The 21,268-nt window shown below is 36.9% G+C and overlaps 1 protein-coding gene across 1 annotated transcript in view; it reads right to left on the bottom strand.

Moving 5' to 3' along the window:
* The window catches only part of LOC121429195, a 71,224-nt gene that overhangs the window by 42,571 nt on the left and 7,385 nt on the right, over window positions 1–21,268 (bottom strand). The window contains exons 2-3 of the mRNA XM_041626142.1: window positions 2,867–4,469; window positions 415–695 (exon numbers count right to left, since the gene is read on the bottom strand). Coding sequence (XP_041482076.1) covers window positions 415–695; window positions 2,867–4,388 — 1,803 coding nt within the window. The 5' untranslated portion in view covers window positions 4,389–4,469. The remainder of the gene's footprint in view (window positions 1–414; window positions 696–2,866; window positions 4,470–21,268) is intronic.

The raw sequence follows: 21,268 nt of genomic DNA on the forward strand, positions 1-21,268 counted from the left end.
AGATAAAATTATGATAATCGAAATTATTGTCAGCATTACGGTAAAGTTATAAGTATCGTTATTATAATCATTATTATCGTATAATTATAATCATAATCTGCATACTTATTATGATGCTGCTGATGGTAGTTATTATTTTCATGACTATAATCATGATGGTAATATGGTGTTCCTGTTGATTGCATAAGGATAAAACAAAGGTGTGATGTCTGACATCCACTTGAAAATCTAACACTTACAACGAAACCAAGTGAAATAAATAGTTCACATAACGGTAAACATTATTTGAGAAAGAGCCATGATAACAATACACTTTCGATTTTACACTTCTCCGGCCTATTCGTTGATAGCCTTTTTTTAAGTTAAAAAAATGTATTCTCATGATCATTACTTCAACCCAGTTTATGTACTCACGGCGAAGTTAGGTAATTGTCGATCTGGTGAGCGCCCTCGTGGTGAACGTCGCACAGGTGAAGACGAACGTGATCGTCGAACAGGTGATGATGAACGCGATCGTCGCGGCCGTCGCGACGTCTGTGAGTAAGACGTCCTTTCTGTGAACGATGAGGTCCGCTCCCTTGGAAGGCTTGATGATCGGACGTGATGCACTTCGTCGTCGGCGCTCCAAGAGTACCGCTTCGAGCTTCGACGTCTCGACTCACTGAAAGACCCTGGTCTAATGAGCTTGATGATGCCTGTTCACCAACAAAGGAAAGAAGACCTAACATAAGCCAATGTCCCGTAATCCCTACTTCAATATAAAGGTCAACATGGTCAAGTCCACCTCAGAAAAATGTTGATTTGAATCAATAGAGAAAATCAGACAAGCACAATGTTGAAAATTTCATCAAAATCGGAGGTAAAATAAGAAAGTTATGAAAATTCAAAGTTTCGCTTATTTTTAACAAAATAGTTATATGTAAGAGCGAGTTACATCCAAATGAGAGAGTCGATGATGTCTCTCACTCACTATTTCTTTTGTTATTTATTGTTTGAATTATACAATATTTCAATTTTTACGAATTTAATGATTAGGACCTCCATGCCTGAAGCAAAATGGCTATCCATAGTTCATTATTGGCTACCCATACATAATCCGCATCAGTTTTTAATGATTCGGGTGTCAAATGTGTTGATGAATCGATTCTCGTTCGTTGGATATTTGTTTCACGATTGATTATCCATAGTTAAGCCACAACTTACATGACTTAAGACCCGATTCTAATTCATAGCCGAGTAGGGAATACGTGGCAGGCAGTTAATAATTACCATAGTTATTCCATTTGACATTACATCACCAGTTTTACATGTATTTTCTTAATCAGTTTCAGTTACAGATAAAATCATACAAGGAAAGACTGTCGACAATGGCACTCATTTCTTTATAGTTCCCAAATTATGAGGACTATATCATATCCCTTTTAGCAGAAAACGGCTTTCTAAACGAAATTAATTATTTGTTTCATGAATTTGTTCAAATCGTATTAAGAACGTGTTATTGACACAAATATGTTTCTCATACTTGTGCACACAGCATACCGAAACCATAAGTTATTGCCAAGTACATGAAGGCCCGTTGCATAATAGTTAATGTTATAGTAACTTTGCTATCCAATTTTATCTTTCATGAAATCCTTGATTTTGATTGGCTGTTGGGTCATGTTACCATGGTAGCTACCATTGGAAAGAAAAGTTACCATGATAGTAACATTTATGTAACCGGGCCCCAGCTTGAAAACAGTGGGTTCTTATACTTTCAACTTGTATAGACTCGGCTAATAAATTCTGTGAAAGATTCATAGGCCCCGTCTTACAAAGTTTACGATTGATCTATTCAAACACAACTATGGAAATCCAGCAATGTCAACATCTAAAATACATGTCTGTTTAAAATAATTTCTAGATATGATGTACTTTCATATTTTCCTTGAAAATTCAGTGTGCTTCTCTTTGTCTACAATGGACATTGTGCAAATTACCTGTAGAAAAAATATGACATTGATGGATTCCAACATATTTGATCAGATCAATCGTAACTCTTTGTAAAACGGGGCCCTAATGTAAAAGTTTGTTGATCAACAAATATTTTTTTTCATTTTACTACATTTGACTGAAGGAGTCATCAAATGACGAAAAAAACTCAACATGCCCTAAACTTTCGAGAGTAATTATAAATTATATATAAGTACTTTACAGTGTAGTCAATAAAAAAGTTGTCACCTCACACATCCCTAATTCAAGGATAAATGTCTCATGGACAATTGATTATTACGTATGGCCTGAGTATCTTCTCACAAATAATTAGGTACCATAATATTTATGTGGCAGTGGTAACGCTTGGTCAAATAATCAGGAGGTATTTCTTTAATACTGTGATGTAAAGTTCAATTTGCGGCAAAGTAAGGCAGTAATGAATGAATCTACTAAAGTCTTAATCCAACATGAATTGATACCAAAAAGTGTTTATTAAACCACTCTAATGTTAATTATTGAAAGGGTGTTTTGCAATGGAATTTAATGCAACCCTTGTAGGATTATGACATCATTGACACCTGGATTTATTGATTACAGCCATACCTTACTTCGTCTCACATCAAAAGTTACATCACTGAAAATAATACCTACTAATTATCTAAGCGTTTACACATTCCACATAAATATGGTATAAAATTATTTGGGAGAGGATATTCTTTTAAGTCATACCTAAAGATTATATGTTAATGACATATTTTTTCCTTAAATTGGGGGTTTGTGAGGTACCAAGTTGTTTTTGTAGTCTCACGGTAGATTAATCTAAACAAACTGGATCGTTTAAAAGGCAGTGTTCAAAATCTTATGCTTTACGATAATTAATGTTTTGACGAACCTATGGTAGGAACACCTGGATCTACTCTGGACCGTCTTCCGGAAGTGGTAATTGGCCATTCTTCATCAAAGGAAATTTTCGGTCGTGGTGCGAGGAGTTCACACTGGGTCGCAGAATCACGGACCACTCTTGAAGGATCGTTTGGATCTGGCCGTCTCTTGTAGGAAGTAGAATGTGCTTCGTTGATGACGGAATAGGTGGTGTGTCCAAGGTGCCTATCCCTTTCAACAGAGTGAGGTCTTATGATCTTGGAAGAACCAACGGTCTTGTGTGGGATGGCATAGATAGGCTCACCGTTACCTTCAGGATCTTGAGGATGTGAAAACCCAGTGTGGAAACGGAAACTCCTCGGACTGGTCGGGGACCCACCTTCCGGCCTGTATAGTGGTATGCCGCCCATGTCTGCTCTGTATCGACCTGGTGCAAAATGAGCAGAACTCTGTCCAGAGTGTTCACTGTCTCCATAGTCGTAGAGATCTTCGTCGCTGCTATCTGAGCGTTGCGGATCCTTAAGAATAAAGTTAGAGTCGAAAGCACGACCCAAGCCTGGTCTTGTGCTACCAAGGGTACCACGGGAACTGCCACCACGCCCTGATTTCTGGAAGAAGCTATCATCAATGCTGATCCTTGCTTCATTGGATAAATGGCGAGGCTCCATCTGCACAACTGTTGAGTCCCTGAACCCTCTAGTGGGACTTCCTGGTCGAGAGCTAACGAAACCCTGGTTGTCAATTCCCAAAGTAGGTGAAGATGCGCGTCGCTTTCCTCCAAATCCTGTGTGGTAGCGGTAGGTCATTATATCGTCATCTGTCGTAGCCGTTCCGATAGTCCATTCTTGTGGCATCGGTTGGCGGACCAAGCTCTTGAATCGGGCAGAAGAGAAATCAACGTCGACGTCAGAACCCTTGTGGAGGCCACGGAGAATAGGTACTTCATCCTTTCCCAATTGACTAATCCTGCGGCTGTTGAATCCGCTTCCATCATCCGATGACTGCCATCCGGTAGAGTAGAGGTAGTTATTTCCGAGGTCTGGTTCGTACTTGTGCCTTCCGTTCATGATGCTGTCTCCCGTCTCCTTATCGATGGCGATAGGGTAACGGTAGATGGCAGGACCGTGTATAGCGCTCTCGGTGTCAGTATTGTTATCAGAAACACTGAAAACTTCCTGCTTCCGCTCACTCTTCAAGCCCTTCCTGGTCTCCCTGTGCCGATCGTGCTCCTTCTCTCCATCTGGAGCCGTGATCTTTTCCTTGATCTTCACCTCCTTTCCGTCGCTTGTAATGAACGTGTGTTCCAGCTTTGGAGGCTTTTTCTTACAATAGTGTTTATAGCACAAGATGGCAGTGGTCTCCAGTATTATCGCAAAGATGAACGCTCCCATGACTGACCCTGCTAGAACAGGATAGCTGACCACATTGGTCGGGCACGCTCCTGCACCTTGCGCCGACACTAGGGGCGTGAAGACGAGAAGAATAGATGAAGCAAGGAAGAACTGGACTGATGGAGCCATGATGGAAGGCATTGTTTGACCGAAGTTATCGAGGGAAAGATAAGAGCTTTTGAAGACCAGATGTAAGTCGGAGACCAGAAGTACCAGGCGATTCTACAAAACAAAAAAATGGACAAGGAGAGCAAAATTAGAAGTGCTATGTTACATCTTGACGACAATAACAATACTTGTATTCTCCCCTCTATTTAACCAATCTTCTCTTTACATAAGTTTATCAGCGAGACCATCGTGTCTTCTTGTCGAGAAGAATCAAAGAAATTATGGGGTTGGACAGATACCGAAATTCAATTCACGCCTCTAATTAGGCATTTAGATAATTACATTCTACATACTTCAAGTTAGAATAATCTCAATTAGTTATCTTTTAAAATAAGAACACATCTTATGCGTAAACACTGAATATTTGGTATAATCTTTCCAATTCAATACAATTTCGTCTTTATCCGCATAAAAAATGTTCACAAACACAAAAAGATCAAAATATGATTTTATAGCCTCCAAATAAAAAAATCAAGCAAAAATACGTGCATATTCATGATTCAATGTATAAAAATACACTTAAATTAACAATACATTTTATCATTTTATGATAAGGGCAGCATTAACTATCAGTGTTGTTGTTGCTTCTGTTGCATTTCTACATCTTAATATGCATTTCCGACACTTCTTATTATTCCTTGTATTTTCATTCCTGCACAAAGTAACAATAATTTATATTATAAGGCAATCGGGTAATAATTCGATGTTTCATAATTATTTCAATTATCTTTGCTATTCCATGATCATGTTGTCATGTCAAATTTTGAGGAAAAAAAATCTTTCAGAACGACACCAGTACCCATATTGCCATATCAGGAAATGAGCCCGCAAGGTATGTACATTAAAGTGCACACCTACACACAGTAAAAGAAAAAAAAAACACGTTTTCTTAAGCCTGTCACTCTAACAACATGTTGCTTAAACTATTTTTTGTAATTTTTTAAACTTTTGAAAAACTTGTTTAAAAAGTTTAAACAGTTGTTTAAAATGTTTTAACAGTAGTTGTTAGAGCTCGGGCTGAAACGTGCTTAAAACTTTTAACACCGTCTTTACAGTGTATGACCATTCTACCTCCATTTGATGACTTTTCATCAATAATATTAAGAGCAAGTATTTTGATGTACGTCCTTTAGTGTCTACTTTCGACAAGACCTTGGGATTTTTTTTTATTGTTCAGAGAATTAGAGTAAATATGCGTTCAAACAAGACGGCTAAATGCAAAATAAACCTGTACCTGTATACACTTTCAAATATGCAAGAGGGAAATCGAGAAAATCATTGCCTACTCTTTTGAGCCACCGTCATGCCAAATTGGCAACGACAAAGAGGATTGACTACGGTTGAAAGCAAACAGTTTTTGGACAACACAGACGCTGTTTGGTAATCAGTGACACATGAAGCCACGCTTGGTTGTATTTTTGTGTGTTTGCACAAAAATAAGGGTAAAAGGGATGTATAGATAGCATTTATTTACCTTCTTGAATAGCGCCACATATTTGAGAACAAATGTTTTAAACATGCCCTGTTGAAAGATGTCTTGTGATATTTTGGCATTCAAAATCTCTTTTAATTGGCGAATTTATTTTGAAAACATTATTCGGAAGTAAAACCTTTAGATGTGTAAACAGGTCAAACACCAAAATATTATGGGACGTGGGACCACACGCGGTAGTTTTTCCAAGCAATTGTCACTGTAAATAGTTTTGTAAGGCCTTTACAAGTTAACTATTAAAGAGAAATGCCATAATCAAATCAAATCCTGATTGGTAAGTATAACATAGTTTACAATGCACATTGAATATTCCTCAGAGGCGCGGTTTAACAGTTTCACGCAGATGGTTAGCTGCATTTATCACATCATTACTCATGAGCAATTTCGCAAATTTAAAACCCAAGCATACAGTCGAAGCCTGCGCGGTTTCACTAACATAATATGGAATAGCATGCAAACGGAAATAAAAAAAAAACTCAGCAACACTACATATAGGCGCAGCTAAATATATCCCATAAAAAACTGGTCTATTTTATATTTGCTATCATAATTACTATCGTACATGTCTTGATATATTTTTGTGTTAAGTAAAATATTGGACGGTGGCAGAAAGTTGGATGGCCCTTTTCGACTCATACCCCTCTTTTAACTTTGATTTTGCCTTGCCTAATGATAAATGATTTTACGTTTAAAAATGATTAATAACAACCTTCAAGAACGGTATTAAGGTTGTAAACTTGTAGCCATTGTGAAAAGGTGTGTCTACTATTTTCTTTTGGAATGTGCTTCTCTCGCTCACTATGTCGCGAATTATTCTGAACATACTCAAACCTTTCTACTTTTTTTTCTTATTATTCGTTGACGACAAAGTTCGTTTTTCTTTACACCGAGAGTAAAATAGCTTCGAGGCTTAACCTAACGACATTTTAGACAAAAAGTGAGAGTGCAAGAACATTTTTACAAAAGGAATAAGCAGGTGCAAGGTACTTTTAGGGGCCAAATATCACACCTTTTTTGTCACGAATGTCTCCCCCGTTTCTTTGGAACATAACCTTCAGGTTTGCATGATATGGGCGCGAGTCCAAATGTATTCAACGCGCCAGTCACACCAACGAAACAGACTCCAGTCCGATCAAAACACTGGGTCATTTCAAGTCCGGTGTTGGTGTTTGTGACCTTGGTGTAAGTGTTGGAAGCACAAGTTGGATTCGGTTTCCTATCTCCAAAACCTACTCTGGAATTACACGAAATGATCTAATCCAGATGACAAGAGTGACAGCTAGTGAGCATGGTGAGTGACTTTCCAGAACCAAGTTGATTTTATGATGCTCATTTAAAAACTGTTGGTGTTGGTGGCACAATTTGGATTGCGATTCCTAGCTCCAAAGCCTACTCTGACATTACACAAATAACCCAGATCACAATATTCAAAACTAAACACCTAATGAGTGACTTTTCAGGACCATCTTCATTTCATGTATGATACAATGCTCATTTGAAAATTGTTGGTGTTGGTGCTGGTGTTGGAAGCACAGTTTGGATTGCGTATCCTAGCTCTAAAACCTGTTCTGAGTTTACACAAAAATTCAGATTACAATATTGACAACTCAGCACCTAATGAGTGACTTTTCAGAACCAAGTTGATTTTATGTTTGATACAATGCTTATTTAAAATTTGTTGGTGTTGGTGTTTGAAGCACAATTTGGATTGCGTTTCCGAGCTCCAAAACCTCCTCTGAGGTTACACCAATGATCCAGATATTAATTATGACAGCTCAAAACCTAGTGAGTGACTTTTCAGGTCCAAGTTCATTTTATGTTTGATGTATTAATGTTCATTTAAAAAAATGACCTAACACTGACACCAAGAGGTCAACACTGAACCTGAAATCACCCAATGTTTACGGCATGCCATTGGTCGGTTTGGTTTCGGTCTTATGGGTCCCGTCTTAAGAAGAATAACGATTGATCTGGGGGGCGTTTCATGAAAGGACTTGTCGGACATTTTATCCGACAAGTACCAGTTAATCCGACAGTTACCATAGGAACAGTGCCTTTCAGCTAATCAGAATCAAGGAAAGACGTCAGATCTGACAACTTGTCGGATGAAAATATTGATGAAACGCTCCCTGGGGGGCGTTTCATGAAAGGACTTGTCGGACATTTTATCCGACAAGTACCAGTTTATCCGACAGTTACCATAGGAACAGTGCCTCTCAGCCAATCAGAATCAAGGAAAGACGTCAGATCTGACAACTTGTCGGATGAAAATATTGATGAAACGCTCCCCGATCAACCATAACTATGGAAAGCCAGCATCTTCAACGTATTACTTGCATGTTTTATTCAAAAATATTTTCTAGATATTGTGAATATTCTTACATTCATTGTTTTCTTGAAAATTAAGTGTGCTTCTCTTTGTTTACAACGGACATTGTGCAAAGTTCCTCTAGAAACAATCATGACACTGGTGGATTTCCATACAGTTGAGGTTGATCGGATCAATTCTAACTCTTTGTAAGACGGGGCCTCGTGTGACTGCGACTTAAAAAGAGGGGCCAGGCAGACGCCCAACCCAGCCTCATAGACATACCAATCTTACGAAGAGTGATGTTTTCCTAGATCTCCATTGTTATGAAGAGTTTTGACAAGGGCGTCTGATATTTCTGACCCCGCAAAATGGCGTTGTAATTATTTCTATTGATTGTGAGTAAGCCTTAATCAAATTGATTGAACATGCCTTTGCCCAAACTGGTGTTGACCTGCATTTATTCTCCGTATAAACTGGGCTTTATGTTTTCCTACACTCTAAAATATATTGGGTAAAAATGATCCATGGGGGTAAAAATGATCCATGGGGGTAATATTAGGCATTTCTTTTGGGCATTGTAATTTATCCAGTGTAATGAAAATTTTGCCCATTCTCAAGTAATTGCTGCTTACTTTTAACCTTACTAGATATGGTTCCCGCGTTGGGTAAAATACTGCCCCAAATGGGTTTTACACATAATATCCCTCGTGCTGGTTAAAATTTTACCCAATACTATGTACAGTTTACATTAACAACTTTTCCACCACGTTTTCCCTGACATTATGAAGCAACATTACTTATACTTTGCTTTTACATTGTTGCTACAATGTGAAAGTAAAGTAAAAGTATATTCGTTAATCAAAGGTCGATTTAAAACATGGTAGTCATTGTCATGGGAAACGTCCATAGATTAGAATAGAGCCTACTGAAATATCCATTTTCATCTTTTATTATAATTAAATAAACAGTAAATTTTCTGATTTACCTCTTGTCGAAAAATTAAATATTAAGACAAAGTAATGAGGTTCCTTTTATGAAAGTAAGGATCCTTGCTTATACAAAAGCATATATAAAGTTCTTCATAAAAATGATTAATCATGCATAACATTGGAAGTCATAATCGCAAAGTATTTATATTTACTAGTAAAAGTACATAAACATGAAATCATCTGTAGTAATTCTTGTTCACTATTGATGGAAACAAATCCTGTTCCACCTGTAAAACGATGTTAAGATCACACACCTTTATCGGTGTTATGCGTTTAATGTTGTGGTTTGTTTGGCCACGCCTGCGGCTGAATCATTTTCCGATCTCGAAAAATGTTGATTGGATGAATAATGACGGAAAGAAAGAAATATGAATAATGGAATAGATATGCTGCAACATCAAGGGCACTTCACAGAAGTGGCGCCCACACCCAATGACTATATTGACAACTTTGTAAATTTTCCAGTTTCCTTCAGACAAAAAAATACCATGATTATGAAGTATTTTGTATTTATAAAGAAAATTAACAGAATCAATGATAATATGATTTCTTGAACGCTCACGAGGTCAAAGAATATGGCCATTACAATAATTGACTTGTTGATATTATGATTATTTAATGGAAATGATAGAGAATGAAACGAAAATAGGAAAAGTGAGAAAGACCGGTCCTTGCCATTGTGCAGCTCATCGCTTGGCAGGTACAGGAGTCAAATAATTTAACACTTCAATCTTTTCAAAAGGTGTGATATATTTGTGTAAGGACGTAGCTATTGGTGACTGTTTTTAAGTGTTTTGTCTGCTCCCACAGTGAGATTTTGTTCACAAATGCACAATTTGTTACTTTGTTGGGATTTTTTTTCTTCCAAATAAGGCTATCACATAGGGCCATTCTAGCATGCCTTAAACTATTCGTGCTAATTATGAATATCAATCAAAACGACAGTTTGTCATAGTAACAATAAGCGCGCATCATAATTGGACTTTAAAAATGTTCTGGCTAAGTCAGAGGAAAAAATGTCATTTGCCCAGAATACTGTCTATCGCATACATTCGTAATTCCGAAGCTTCGTTATTCCGAAGGTTCGGATATGCAGAAAGTTCGTCATTCCGAAGGTTCGTATATCCGAAGGTTCGTAATTCCGAAGGTTCGTATATCCGAAGGTTCGTAATTCCGAAGGTTCGTTAGTCCGACAACGAAGTGAAGCTCGTAATTCCGAAGGTTCATTAATTCGAAAACGAAATTAGGTTTGTAATTCCGAAGGTTCGTTAGTTCGAAAACGAAATGATTAACGAACCTTATTTCGTTTTCGGCCTAACGAACCTTCGGAACGTCGAACCCTATTTCGGTTTCAGATTAACGAACCTTCGGAACATCGAACCTTCGGAATAACGCCATAAATGTTGGATTAACGAACCCTTATACGTTTTCGGATTAAAGAACATCGAGGTATAGGCAATTTACGTGTTTCGGAATTACGAACCTTCGGAATTACGAAGTGTATCCCTTTTTGTTTTCTCCCCTTTGAGACACCCAAGATTTTGAAAGAAAACATGACAATGAAGACACGCGGACTGTACCCATCATTTTGTCTTTTTATCCATATTATTTTCGATTAGCCAATATTTCCATAGCTTTCCTTCTGTGATATTTTTTTCTTATGATTTTTAAACTTTATGTAATCACACTTCCATAACTTGGGTTTAAGTCAAGACTAATTCAGATTTTAATCCATACTACTATGGAATGGTCGTTCTTCTTCAATATCCACGGCAAAGATTCTGTGGACTCTCCCTTAAAATTTATATTGTCCTTTTCTTGATGCATCAATAATAAACAACAACCTTTTGGACACATTTCACTGTACCTGATTTAGATATATTTTAATTGCTGTATGATCGAGTTCGTCACCGATCCTTAAAAGTTAGCCTACCAACCGGTAGCTGAGATTGCAGTTTTTACGATAGTTTGCATTAATGAGTGCTTAAATTGGTCTATTTGATAATAGTCATTCCAAAAGAATATTTAGGCTGAAAGAATCTTCTTCTTGCACTACAGACAATCGACAAGTATATCTTACACGTGCCGCGTCCTTTTTCTTCTTTTTTGGGGGGAGGGGGGGGGGGGATATTTTATACTTGTTTTTTACAATGTATTAAATAGATAATAATAAATTGCATTCCGTTTTGATTACTCGTCCATTTTTATCCAGTACTAAACATTTCTTTTTAAAACAATTAAGACACGTAAAAAGATACATTTCTTCTATCTTTACGATTTTCAAAATTAACCAACACCATTAAGGGGTTTTTGCCTAGAATTTTTTTTAAATGCAGTACATATTTGCAAGGTTTAATGCTTTTTCATCATCTGATTATGATGTTGGGGACATGAATTGTTTTATTTGTGTAGGGTAATTGATATAAATGTCCCATGGCATGTGATATATACAAATGTCGAGTCAAAACATACTCATAACTGCAACGAAGATTCGTAAAGTTTATCATTAGAATATAGTGTTCGCCGGTTCTTTTATACACCACTGATCTCTATACCAACCAAACTTTCACTTTGACAAGTTTGGAGTGAAAACAGTGACACATACTTCGCCAAACTGTCAAAGAAACACACCCACAATAAGCCAACTTTCTGACATTCAAGTGCGAGATTGAATAAAAGAACACGGAGCCTCTGCAAACCACGCGACATTGTATTTCTATACGTTCCATTCTTACAATTTGTTATTCTTTCGGCCCGTTGTAATATTTTGTTGTTTCAACGTCTATTTCCAACACTATATAGTCCCAAGGAGAGAGGGGAAAAGAGGTAGTATTCCTCAACCGTGGGAATACCGTGTAGGTGGACACAGGTTATGAATTTGACTTGTATCTATTTTGTTACCGTTCACGCTGAAGTTAACTTTTTTGCAATGACGCCCCGCAGAGCAAGCGTGGGGCCCCAGCATCTAAGGGAGGGGCACCACAAATAGAGGGGGGGGGGGCGGCGACTGGAAAAATATAGAGACCGGGTAGGTTTCTCTCACATGCTACCCCCCCCCCCCCATACCGAATTGTAGGACGTTACAAGGACCTCAGTCCTCAGATACTAATTGAGTAGAACTTTTTATTCTTCTGATCAAAATTTGAACATAGTTTGTTTATACTTGATATCGCTAACATACGGGTGGGGTGCAAGCCATAAGACTCACATAAGAGGTTAGCAATATCACAACACTTTACACCCTAACACTCCCTTACAACCTCCCCTTACCCCCCCCCCCGCCCCATTCTCTCTTCCTTCTACTCTCTTTCTCCCATGCAGTCGTACCCCCACCTCTCTCTCTCTCTCTTCCATGTCTTTATCCCTTTATTTTCTCTATTTCATTGTGTCACTCCCTTTTTACCCGTTTCTCTCTCCGACACGCACATAAGCACACATATTTCCAGAATGTTCTTTCGCACGAATGTGAAAATAAATGAATGTGTTTAGTGACAAGCGGCAATCATACAAGCATGCATTATCATTTAGTGACTAACTAACCGTGTCGAACTCCCGACATCCCATTTTCGTGCTGAAAATAATACCATACATTTAAAAAATGTGACACAATAGATATGGTCTACTTCCACACACTGACACAGGTAGGAAGTGATATGTCAAATTTGAAAGAAATTGATATCTTGTTTAGTATTGTTCTGCTGATATTGTGTTTTAAGTCACGTGGTTTTATCGACGACTCGGAAGAGAAGCAATAACGATGGTGGGCTGATAAAACATCGTATCTCAAAACTTAAAAAAAATGAAAAGTTTTGAGGTCACATTAGAAAACGCTGTATTTTAAATTCATAGCAATGGCGGCAGTCTCATGTTGCCTGAAAACAATCTCCTGATACATGTGAAGAACTCTTTCGAGGCAAAAAAGGGTTTCTACTCTAAAATCAGGTTTATTCTGAGCTGTCATCCAAATATTTCAATTTTGAAATACGACGTTTTTACAATAATAATATAGGATTTGTATAGCGCACGTATCCAACTTGCTAGGTGCTCAAGGCGCTCCTCTATAACCCCGGCTAAGCTAGTCTACCGATTCCGGTGCGCACAGCTTTTCAAAGAAATTACTTCCTACCGGTACCCAGTTACCTCACCTGGGTTGAGTGCAGCACAATGTAGGTAAATTTCTTGCTGAAGGAAAACACTACATGGCTTGGAACCGAACCCTCGTCCTTCAGATTGAAAGACGAGAGTCGTAACCACTAGACCACGACGCCCCCATGCATTTGTCAGTCCACCAGCGATAAATGCATAGGGGCATTTTCACGTTAACTGACGTTACATACACGGCACAATTTTACACACTTCATTGTGTGTGATTATTTTTAAAACAACATTATGGGAGTTTGCTTTTACGCAAACTCCCATCATATGTTGTTTTATAGATAATCATACACCGCTTTCCATTCAATTCCTATATAGCAAAGCAGCCAGAGTAGAGTGTTAAAAACAATTCTTTTTTATTGTTCGGGTTTAACAATTTTGAGAAGAAAAAAAATCCAATGTCATCAAAATCCAATTACGTATTTATGATGCAGGCTTTCCTCCTACGAGAAAAGACTGTTTCTATACAAGTACAAGGATTATTTGGTCTTTCTTTTGATCGATTAATCGTGCCATTGCCCACAGAAATCTACTAAATCGTGACAAATACTTCACATTCCACCTGTGCGGATCAGTTCTACAGGAGTGCCTTTTTCTGGCTCCAAACCAATAGAATAATCTTGAAAAAAAAAATGGTTGCATGGTTAGGTCTGACGTTACTTTGTCAACCGAATCGGGGACAAAAAATTGTAAGAGTTGTTTGGAAAGACGATTTCAATGATCTTTTTATGACAGGAGTGGTTCTTTTCAGCGATGTATTTATGCCAATCGAGCTGGAAAATGCTTAATCAGTGCCTCTTCCTATATACCTTAAGTCCGTTGACCGATTTTTCATAAATCCATGGCCTGTAAGATCAGGTGTAATGCATGGGGCTATGAAGCAGAGTTCCAATTATGTCACCAACTGACGGATCAAAAGTTTGATGAATTTGGGTCTTATTAGCAACTTGAAAAACAAAACAGTAATATTCTTGTAAAATTCCATACAAAAAACATATATTCGTATAAAAACTTTTTAACCATTTTGACTTAGCATAGAGGATCTAGTTGTTTCGTCACTAAAAAAAATAATCTTAACAAAATATGAAATTGGTGTTTGGCTCAACCTTTTTCTTCATTTTGCACACACGGCTATTAGGATCACATTTCCCTGACTACATATTTCAGAAATTATAGAATGACAAGAGGTAGAATTTCGATCTTCAGCCTAATATAATGAGCTCTTCCACCCCCCTCCCCCTTTAGATTATATGCATGTAAATATAAAACGTTTAATACATGATAACCTAAAATATTGTTTTATTTTATTTCTTTTTCATTACTTGATTACTTTATCAAATGACCTACAGGAGAATTTTTATTGAGGTTCATTAAAATTTGTAGTATTGTTTTATTTTGTATTAGTATTGTCATTGCCAAAATGCTGAGAATGGGATCAACGCAACATTACAAAATATTAACCCATATTTTCATGTTGAATGTAGAGCCATTGTCCTCACGTCAATGCCTTAAAATACTCATCAAAATTCATTTAGAGTTAGTTATAGGTTACTATTTTAATGTAATTTTAGCGTTATGTAGCCGTTTGAATGAGCATTGAATCATGAACTTCGACACGTTTGCAGGCAACTGAACATAAAATTTTGGTAGTACTGCAATCCCCCTCTCCCCCCCCCCCCAAAAAAAAAAAAATGAGGAAAGTTTGATAATCATGCAGTTGTCGAAATTCATTATTTAAGCCAGGTATTCAAAAATAAAAAAAGAATACGTATTTTTGTTCATTCTCCTGTTAACTACTTCATATTCATTATCTATCTTTTTATCATTTATTTCTAGTATATCGTCCATTTACCAGTAAGTAGTGGTCTTCCATGGGGCCCTGAATAATAATAAGCATTTACAAAACGCATAACGTATACTGAACGGTTCATCAATGAAAATTTAGTACACAACATAATTTGAAAATACAAACAGAGCAATAATAGACTTATTATCATTGTGCCCCCCCCCCTCTCTCTCTCTCCCTCTCGCTCTCTTGATGTTCGATTTTATTTTAGTGTTACGACATACGGCATAACACTTTTTTTAAAAGGGACTTTATTCAAGGCAAATGGTAAGTACGGCAGAAGAAAGAGAAAAAAGAGAAGGGAGAGAAAGGAACGAAAAAAAACGAAAGAGAGAGAGAGGTCATTCCAAGGCTCTCCACCAAGAAATACACACAGTCTAAAAGTATTCAGTATCATGATTATTGAGAGATTTTAGTGCCATTATTTAGTACTCTATAACAAAAGGGAGCATCTGATTTATCTTTCTTTTGCCAGTGTTTGCAGAAAGATAAAGTGGCCAGATTGTTTTTTAACCAAACGAGAGCATTTACTCTATCGTGTGTGTGTATTTGAGTTTTGTCAGACGTGTATCAATCAGATATGATTATTTACGTCTGGGACCGACCTTTAACGTCACCATCCGAAAGACGTGACCAGGACTCGAACCTCGAGCCTCTGCATCAATTTGTAACTTCCCCACAGCTTGGATTACAGGCGCACGCCACAACGCCCAGTTGTGAAATCGTGAATTGAATCAATTATTTTAATAATTTTCTTTTTTAATCGTTAACAAAATAGCAATCATCAGTTATATATGATTTTCTTCATTATGAGGCTAAAAAGATGTAGCCAATCGATTTCAGAGTCATATGGACTTATATTTGTATTGTATCTCATTTCATAAAGCCGTTTTCGGATTAAATGATCTCATCTAAATTTCAGTGCATCTGACCTCGATTAAAGCTTGTAAATGCGACTTAGATTACCGACGGCTCCTAAAAATCTTGTCAATTTGTCAATGAGAATCATAAATCATTTTCCCATGGGTCCATCTTCATTTCTTCTCAATTCGTAGAAATAACGACGCAGACACGGTACTAAATAGTATCGTAAAGAGCAAAGAAGAAGAAGAAGAGGAAGTTTCATGTATGGGGGGGGGGGTAAATGAACTCCGGAATGAACTAGGGGTGTTTGTGGAACTTTGGGAGTGCGCCTGTGTTCTTAATCGTGTGATGGCGCATGGATATTTTATAATGGGATGAAAGTTACTTATATATCCGGGAATCAATTATGTCATTCAATCTATGAAATCATAATATGCACATTCCATAAGAAACGAACAAAAACAATGTAGTTTTCAGTTCAAAATTAAACTTTACAAGTATCAAAAAATGTTAGATCGTCACTGAAAGTTAACGCCTTCCACAACTACACTGTTAAAACAAACCAGAAGACTTTTCAGAAGAACAAATTAAAAAAAAAAGATTATACAGAAAGAAATAACCAATTCTGTAATTTTTTATAACAAGAAAGATTTTCTACAATATTTTAAGAGTGAAATAAATTAATATTTTGACTTGTCTGGCAGTGGACACGGGCTAGCCTGGCTTTCACGCCATCAATAAGCAATTGACCCCGAGGGTAGCCAAACATAATACATGGAATAACGACTGTGATTATTTGTCAACAATTCGGCATTTTGAAAGACATCCATATTGTGAAACTTGGCGTATTCGTGGATTGCGAATAATAGTTAGGGTTCTCTGACTCTCGAATATAACAATCAGTACAAGCATTATCCAGACATTCTTCTGCCTTTGTCCAAACAGTTTTCAAAGACTTTTTTGCTTGGCCAGTGGGTGAGGGTTTGGCAATTTAATTTTCATTGAAATTTATCTTTAAAAAGAGGAGTTTTTAATGGTCCTCGTACATCGGGCTTTCTGATGGTGGTTTCTTGCTGCATGTCTGGAAGGTTCGGCAGTTTCGTGTGTCCATGCGATGGTAGTGAGAATATACTTTAAGAAATCCCCTTTTCAAACTTTTACTTAAATCATTATGCATAAAAACAAGCAATTGGCTACTGAATGTTGGTAAGCCATGGAGCACGTGTTTATTGTCTTTGCAACAATATGACAGCTATTACTGTAAAAACGAAAAGAAAATGGTAGCTCTAAGTAAGTAATTTATGCTTCGAGTATTAGCATTTGCTTTTGATTTTTATACACAAAAGTAAACGCAACGCGGTACGACCAAAATCATGGACAAGTTTTATTCTGTATAGAATGAGAAATAAGGCAAGCCTTTCTTTGTCCTGAGTAACCAGAAGCTTTATCGAATATGGCGAATGTAAAATAGACAATTAAAAATGGTTAATCAGAAAATAGTTACCAAATATTTCTATGAGTTCCTATTTTGGTGTAAATATTTACCCCTTCTATGCGTTGGCACGAAGATTAGCAGGTATGTCTTGAATTCGAAAACCTTTGATCACTTACCTATTTCTTCATTTATTTAGTAATTGATTAATTCATTTATTTATTCATTTATTTTTTTAGCTTATTCATTCACTTATTTACTTATTCATTTATCAGAATATATTTATTCAGGTACAAGAGATCAGCAAAAAGCGTTATTTCACCAATGCCTTATGAAAATAAAAAGAACGATCCCAAAAATAAACAATATCATACAAATAAATAGAATATCAATATTACATATGAATAAAATCATACTGACATGATGTCTGAATAAAAGCAGGAAATAAGTGATTTCACACAAAAAGTAACATCAGCAGGCTAAAAAAGGGTGCTTCAGAGAAAAGTTGGTGAAACGCCTTGTGCGAAAAGGGAAAATAACTGCATGACAAGTATTCGTTAACTCTTTTTTGTTATCACCCTTTTTGTTATGAAATCTTATCGTAAACAATAATGCCTGTATAATATCCATCCCCATTACTTAAACATTTTGATAGGGCGCCCCAAATGATAGTCGTGATTACATAATGTAAGACTTTTGCAATTGTACCAATAAGGATTATTCTTTCTTTTTTTTAGAAAATTGTTCTTAAAATGTATAACTGCTTTTTAGTTTTTTTTTCATTTCCAAATCAGATGTATTTCGGGATACACCGAATACAACACTGACTGATGAATAAATCCACATCACTTGGTTGATAGTTTGGGAGGGGATCATAATATTCGAGTTTATAAAATGAATTAAGTAATTTACAGGGTGAAAGGGCTGTGACGTGATAGTGTGTAAAAAGGGATAACGAATGTGTAATTCTAAAGAGGGATTTCTCTCCTCGTTTTTGCTGATTAATTGATATCTAATTTTTTTTAAATGTATGCTATTGACATATATTACATTATTTTGCGTATATTCATATGGTTGTATCGGTAATATTTTGAATGAACCATCTAATAACCAGAAAAAAGAAAAACAAAAAGGAGGGAAAGGAGAACATGAAAAGAATGAGACTGGCCAAGAAGAAGAAGATGGATGATAAAAAAAGAAAAATAATAGTAAGAAGAAGATGAAGAACAAGGAAAAGAAAAAAAAGATGATAATGATGATGATGACGATAGTGATGATGATGATGATGAAAGGGGTGTAGTTAATAATAAAATGAAGAAGAATAGTAAGAAGAAGATAAAGAACAAGGAGAAGAAGAAGATGGTGATGATGATGATGATGATGAAAAAGGGAAGAGTAATTAGGTCCACAGAAATACAGGAATTAAAAAGTATCACATTTCTTTTTACAAATATCTACACGTAGATGCTAAAACTGTCTTCTGACGAATAGGTTAACACAAAATATTTATCGCACTTTGTGATAACGAAGATATTCCTCCCTTTTTACGAAATTCTTGTGATTGCGGAGGAGTCAAACATTGGGCCCCTTGCCTTATTCCCCAAAAAAGGAGAATTATACGAAATGTCCAAAATACCGCAACCTTTATTTGTTGCTTTAGAAATGTCCATTTAAAATACCAGACAATGAGCCGTGTTTAGGAATAAAACATCAACATCTATTATTCTTCAAAGAAACCCTCTTTCCACTTGAACACACATTCTCTTAAAAGGCTTGAGGAAAAGGGTGTAGTGACTTTCGAGTTTTTAAGTGAAATAATCTCCCAATTCTTTGCACTGCGGTTATTCTTCCGTTTCTTATAGGCATTGACCATTTTAAGAACCGTGATAAAAGTGGGAACCTGAACCCAAGCGAATAAATCATTTTCCACAGTAATTATTATTCAAATAAGATAGAAAACTCAAACGATATTTAGCAAAAATACATGAACATTGCATTGGTAAAAGTAATGCTTCGATAAAATTTAAAGTTAACTATATCGTACTAACTTTACAACTTGTCAACGTATTATTGGCATCTATAAAACTGTTTATAAATTCTGGTTGATGAATGTACTGAAAATGTAACCTTCGAAAAAACGAGGGTCCCCACTTTTGAAAAAAAATATCTTGCGTGGGCGCCTCGTATGGTGAGATCAACTGACCACCATTGCAAGCCTATATACCCTAATCAGCCTACAGGCGCGTAGCCGGGGGGGGCGGTGGGGGCGGTCGCTCCCCCAAAAAACGTCCCCAAAAAGAAAAAAAAAGAAGGGAAAAAAGAGCGGAGAAAAGAAAAAGGGAAGGGAGGAAAGGGGAGAAAGGTAGCTTTGTGTTTTTTTTTTCTTAAAAGAGAAACTCCATCACTCTTGCTCTAAATTTATATATGAATTTTTCTTCCGTGCTGCGCGCGGTTAAATGACAATATTGCAATTCTTCATTGTTTCCCCCACCCTTTCTCTAACCCTGTTTTTCCACCTCAGGTATATGTGTTTCTTACCGGTTAAAGTTCAAATGTATCCATTAGGGCATGGAATTAGAGTAAGGCTACGCCAAAGTATATGAAGTTATCTTTTTTTTTTAATTGATCGCGCAACTTCTGGTCGGGTCGGCTCCGGGAGGGTAAAATTTTATATCAGTTTCCACCTCCATAAAGTCAACTTCTCCTGCTTTTCAGCTCATTACCAAACAACCATAATTCTGGGGCAAACAGGTTCCTAAAATTTGCGTCGTATTAAATAAAGAAGTACAATATATTTTTTTTTATCAAATTCTATTAAACTTCATGTCATTTCCCTTCACATTCATCTCCTGCCCTGTTTTGCGCCCTCAGTTTGAAATGTTGAATGACACTTAAGTTTCTTTATTATTCAAAATGAAGCACTTCAGGATAAGTCAAAGAAATTAGGAATCCTCTTTTTTTTATTTAATTTCAATAAATCACAAAAGTTTCAACTTTCTGCGCACTATTTCCTCATAAAGAAGTTCAATAATCTTAGAAAATCATTTTAATTAGAGCCGATGGTGGTATTAGACGTATCTGCATTATTTTGATGAAACGTCCGCCCTTTGAAATTTCACAGTTTCATTGCTCTGCGCGGGGCTGAAAATCTTTCTCCCGGCATATATACACTTCTTCTCCTCTGTTTTGCGAGTTAAAGATATGCACTGTCGCTACATTGTTTGTAATCAAATCTGATCTTTCCAAGGGAAGTATTCAATATATCTTTGAGAAGAGCCTTTAGTCGGGACCCTTTTCAAGCAAAAAACTGATAAAACGCTTTAGCTTCCGCGCTTCGCGCGAGGGTATTATTATTTTAATTTCCTCCAATGTATTCCTTTTTTGTGCGTTCACAATCACTTTTTGAAAACAAATTAAGGTTCATGAAAACAATGTTCAAAATCACAATGAGTCAACTGAATTGGAGCTGAAATAGGCACTAGAGAAAAGAGAGACGGCTCCTTTTCATTTTAATTTATGAAACACCAAAAGCTTCGCGCTTCGCGCGGGAGGGGGAAACTCCCCCTCCCTGCACCCACCCCCTAGGGAGCGCGCTTCGCGCGCTCTTTAAGTGTTGGCACGCTTCGCGTGCATTTACCGCCCCCTCCAAAATGAAATCCTGGCTACGCGGTTGTCCGCCTATACATTACTTTCTGCATGTGACGTGGTGAAATTCCAAGGCAAAGAGCCTTGTCACATAGGCCATTTGTTAAAGGAAACAAAAA

Source organism: Lytechinus variegatus, chromosome 15, assembly GCF_018143015.1.
Source record: "Lytechinus variegatus isolate NC3 chromosome 15, Lvar_3.0, whole genome shotgun sequence".
Classification (NCBI taxonomy): Eukaryota; Metazoa; Echinodermata; class Echinoidea; order Temnopleuroida; family Toxopneustidae; genus Lytechinus; species Lytechinus variegatus.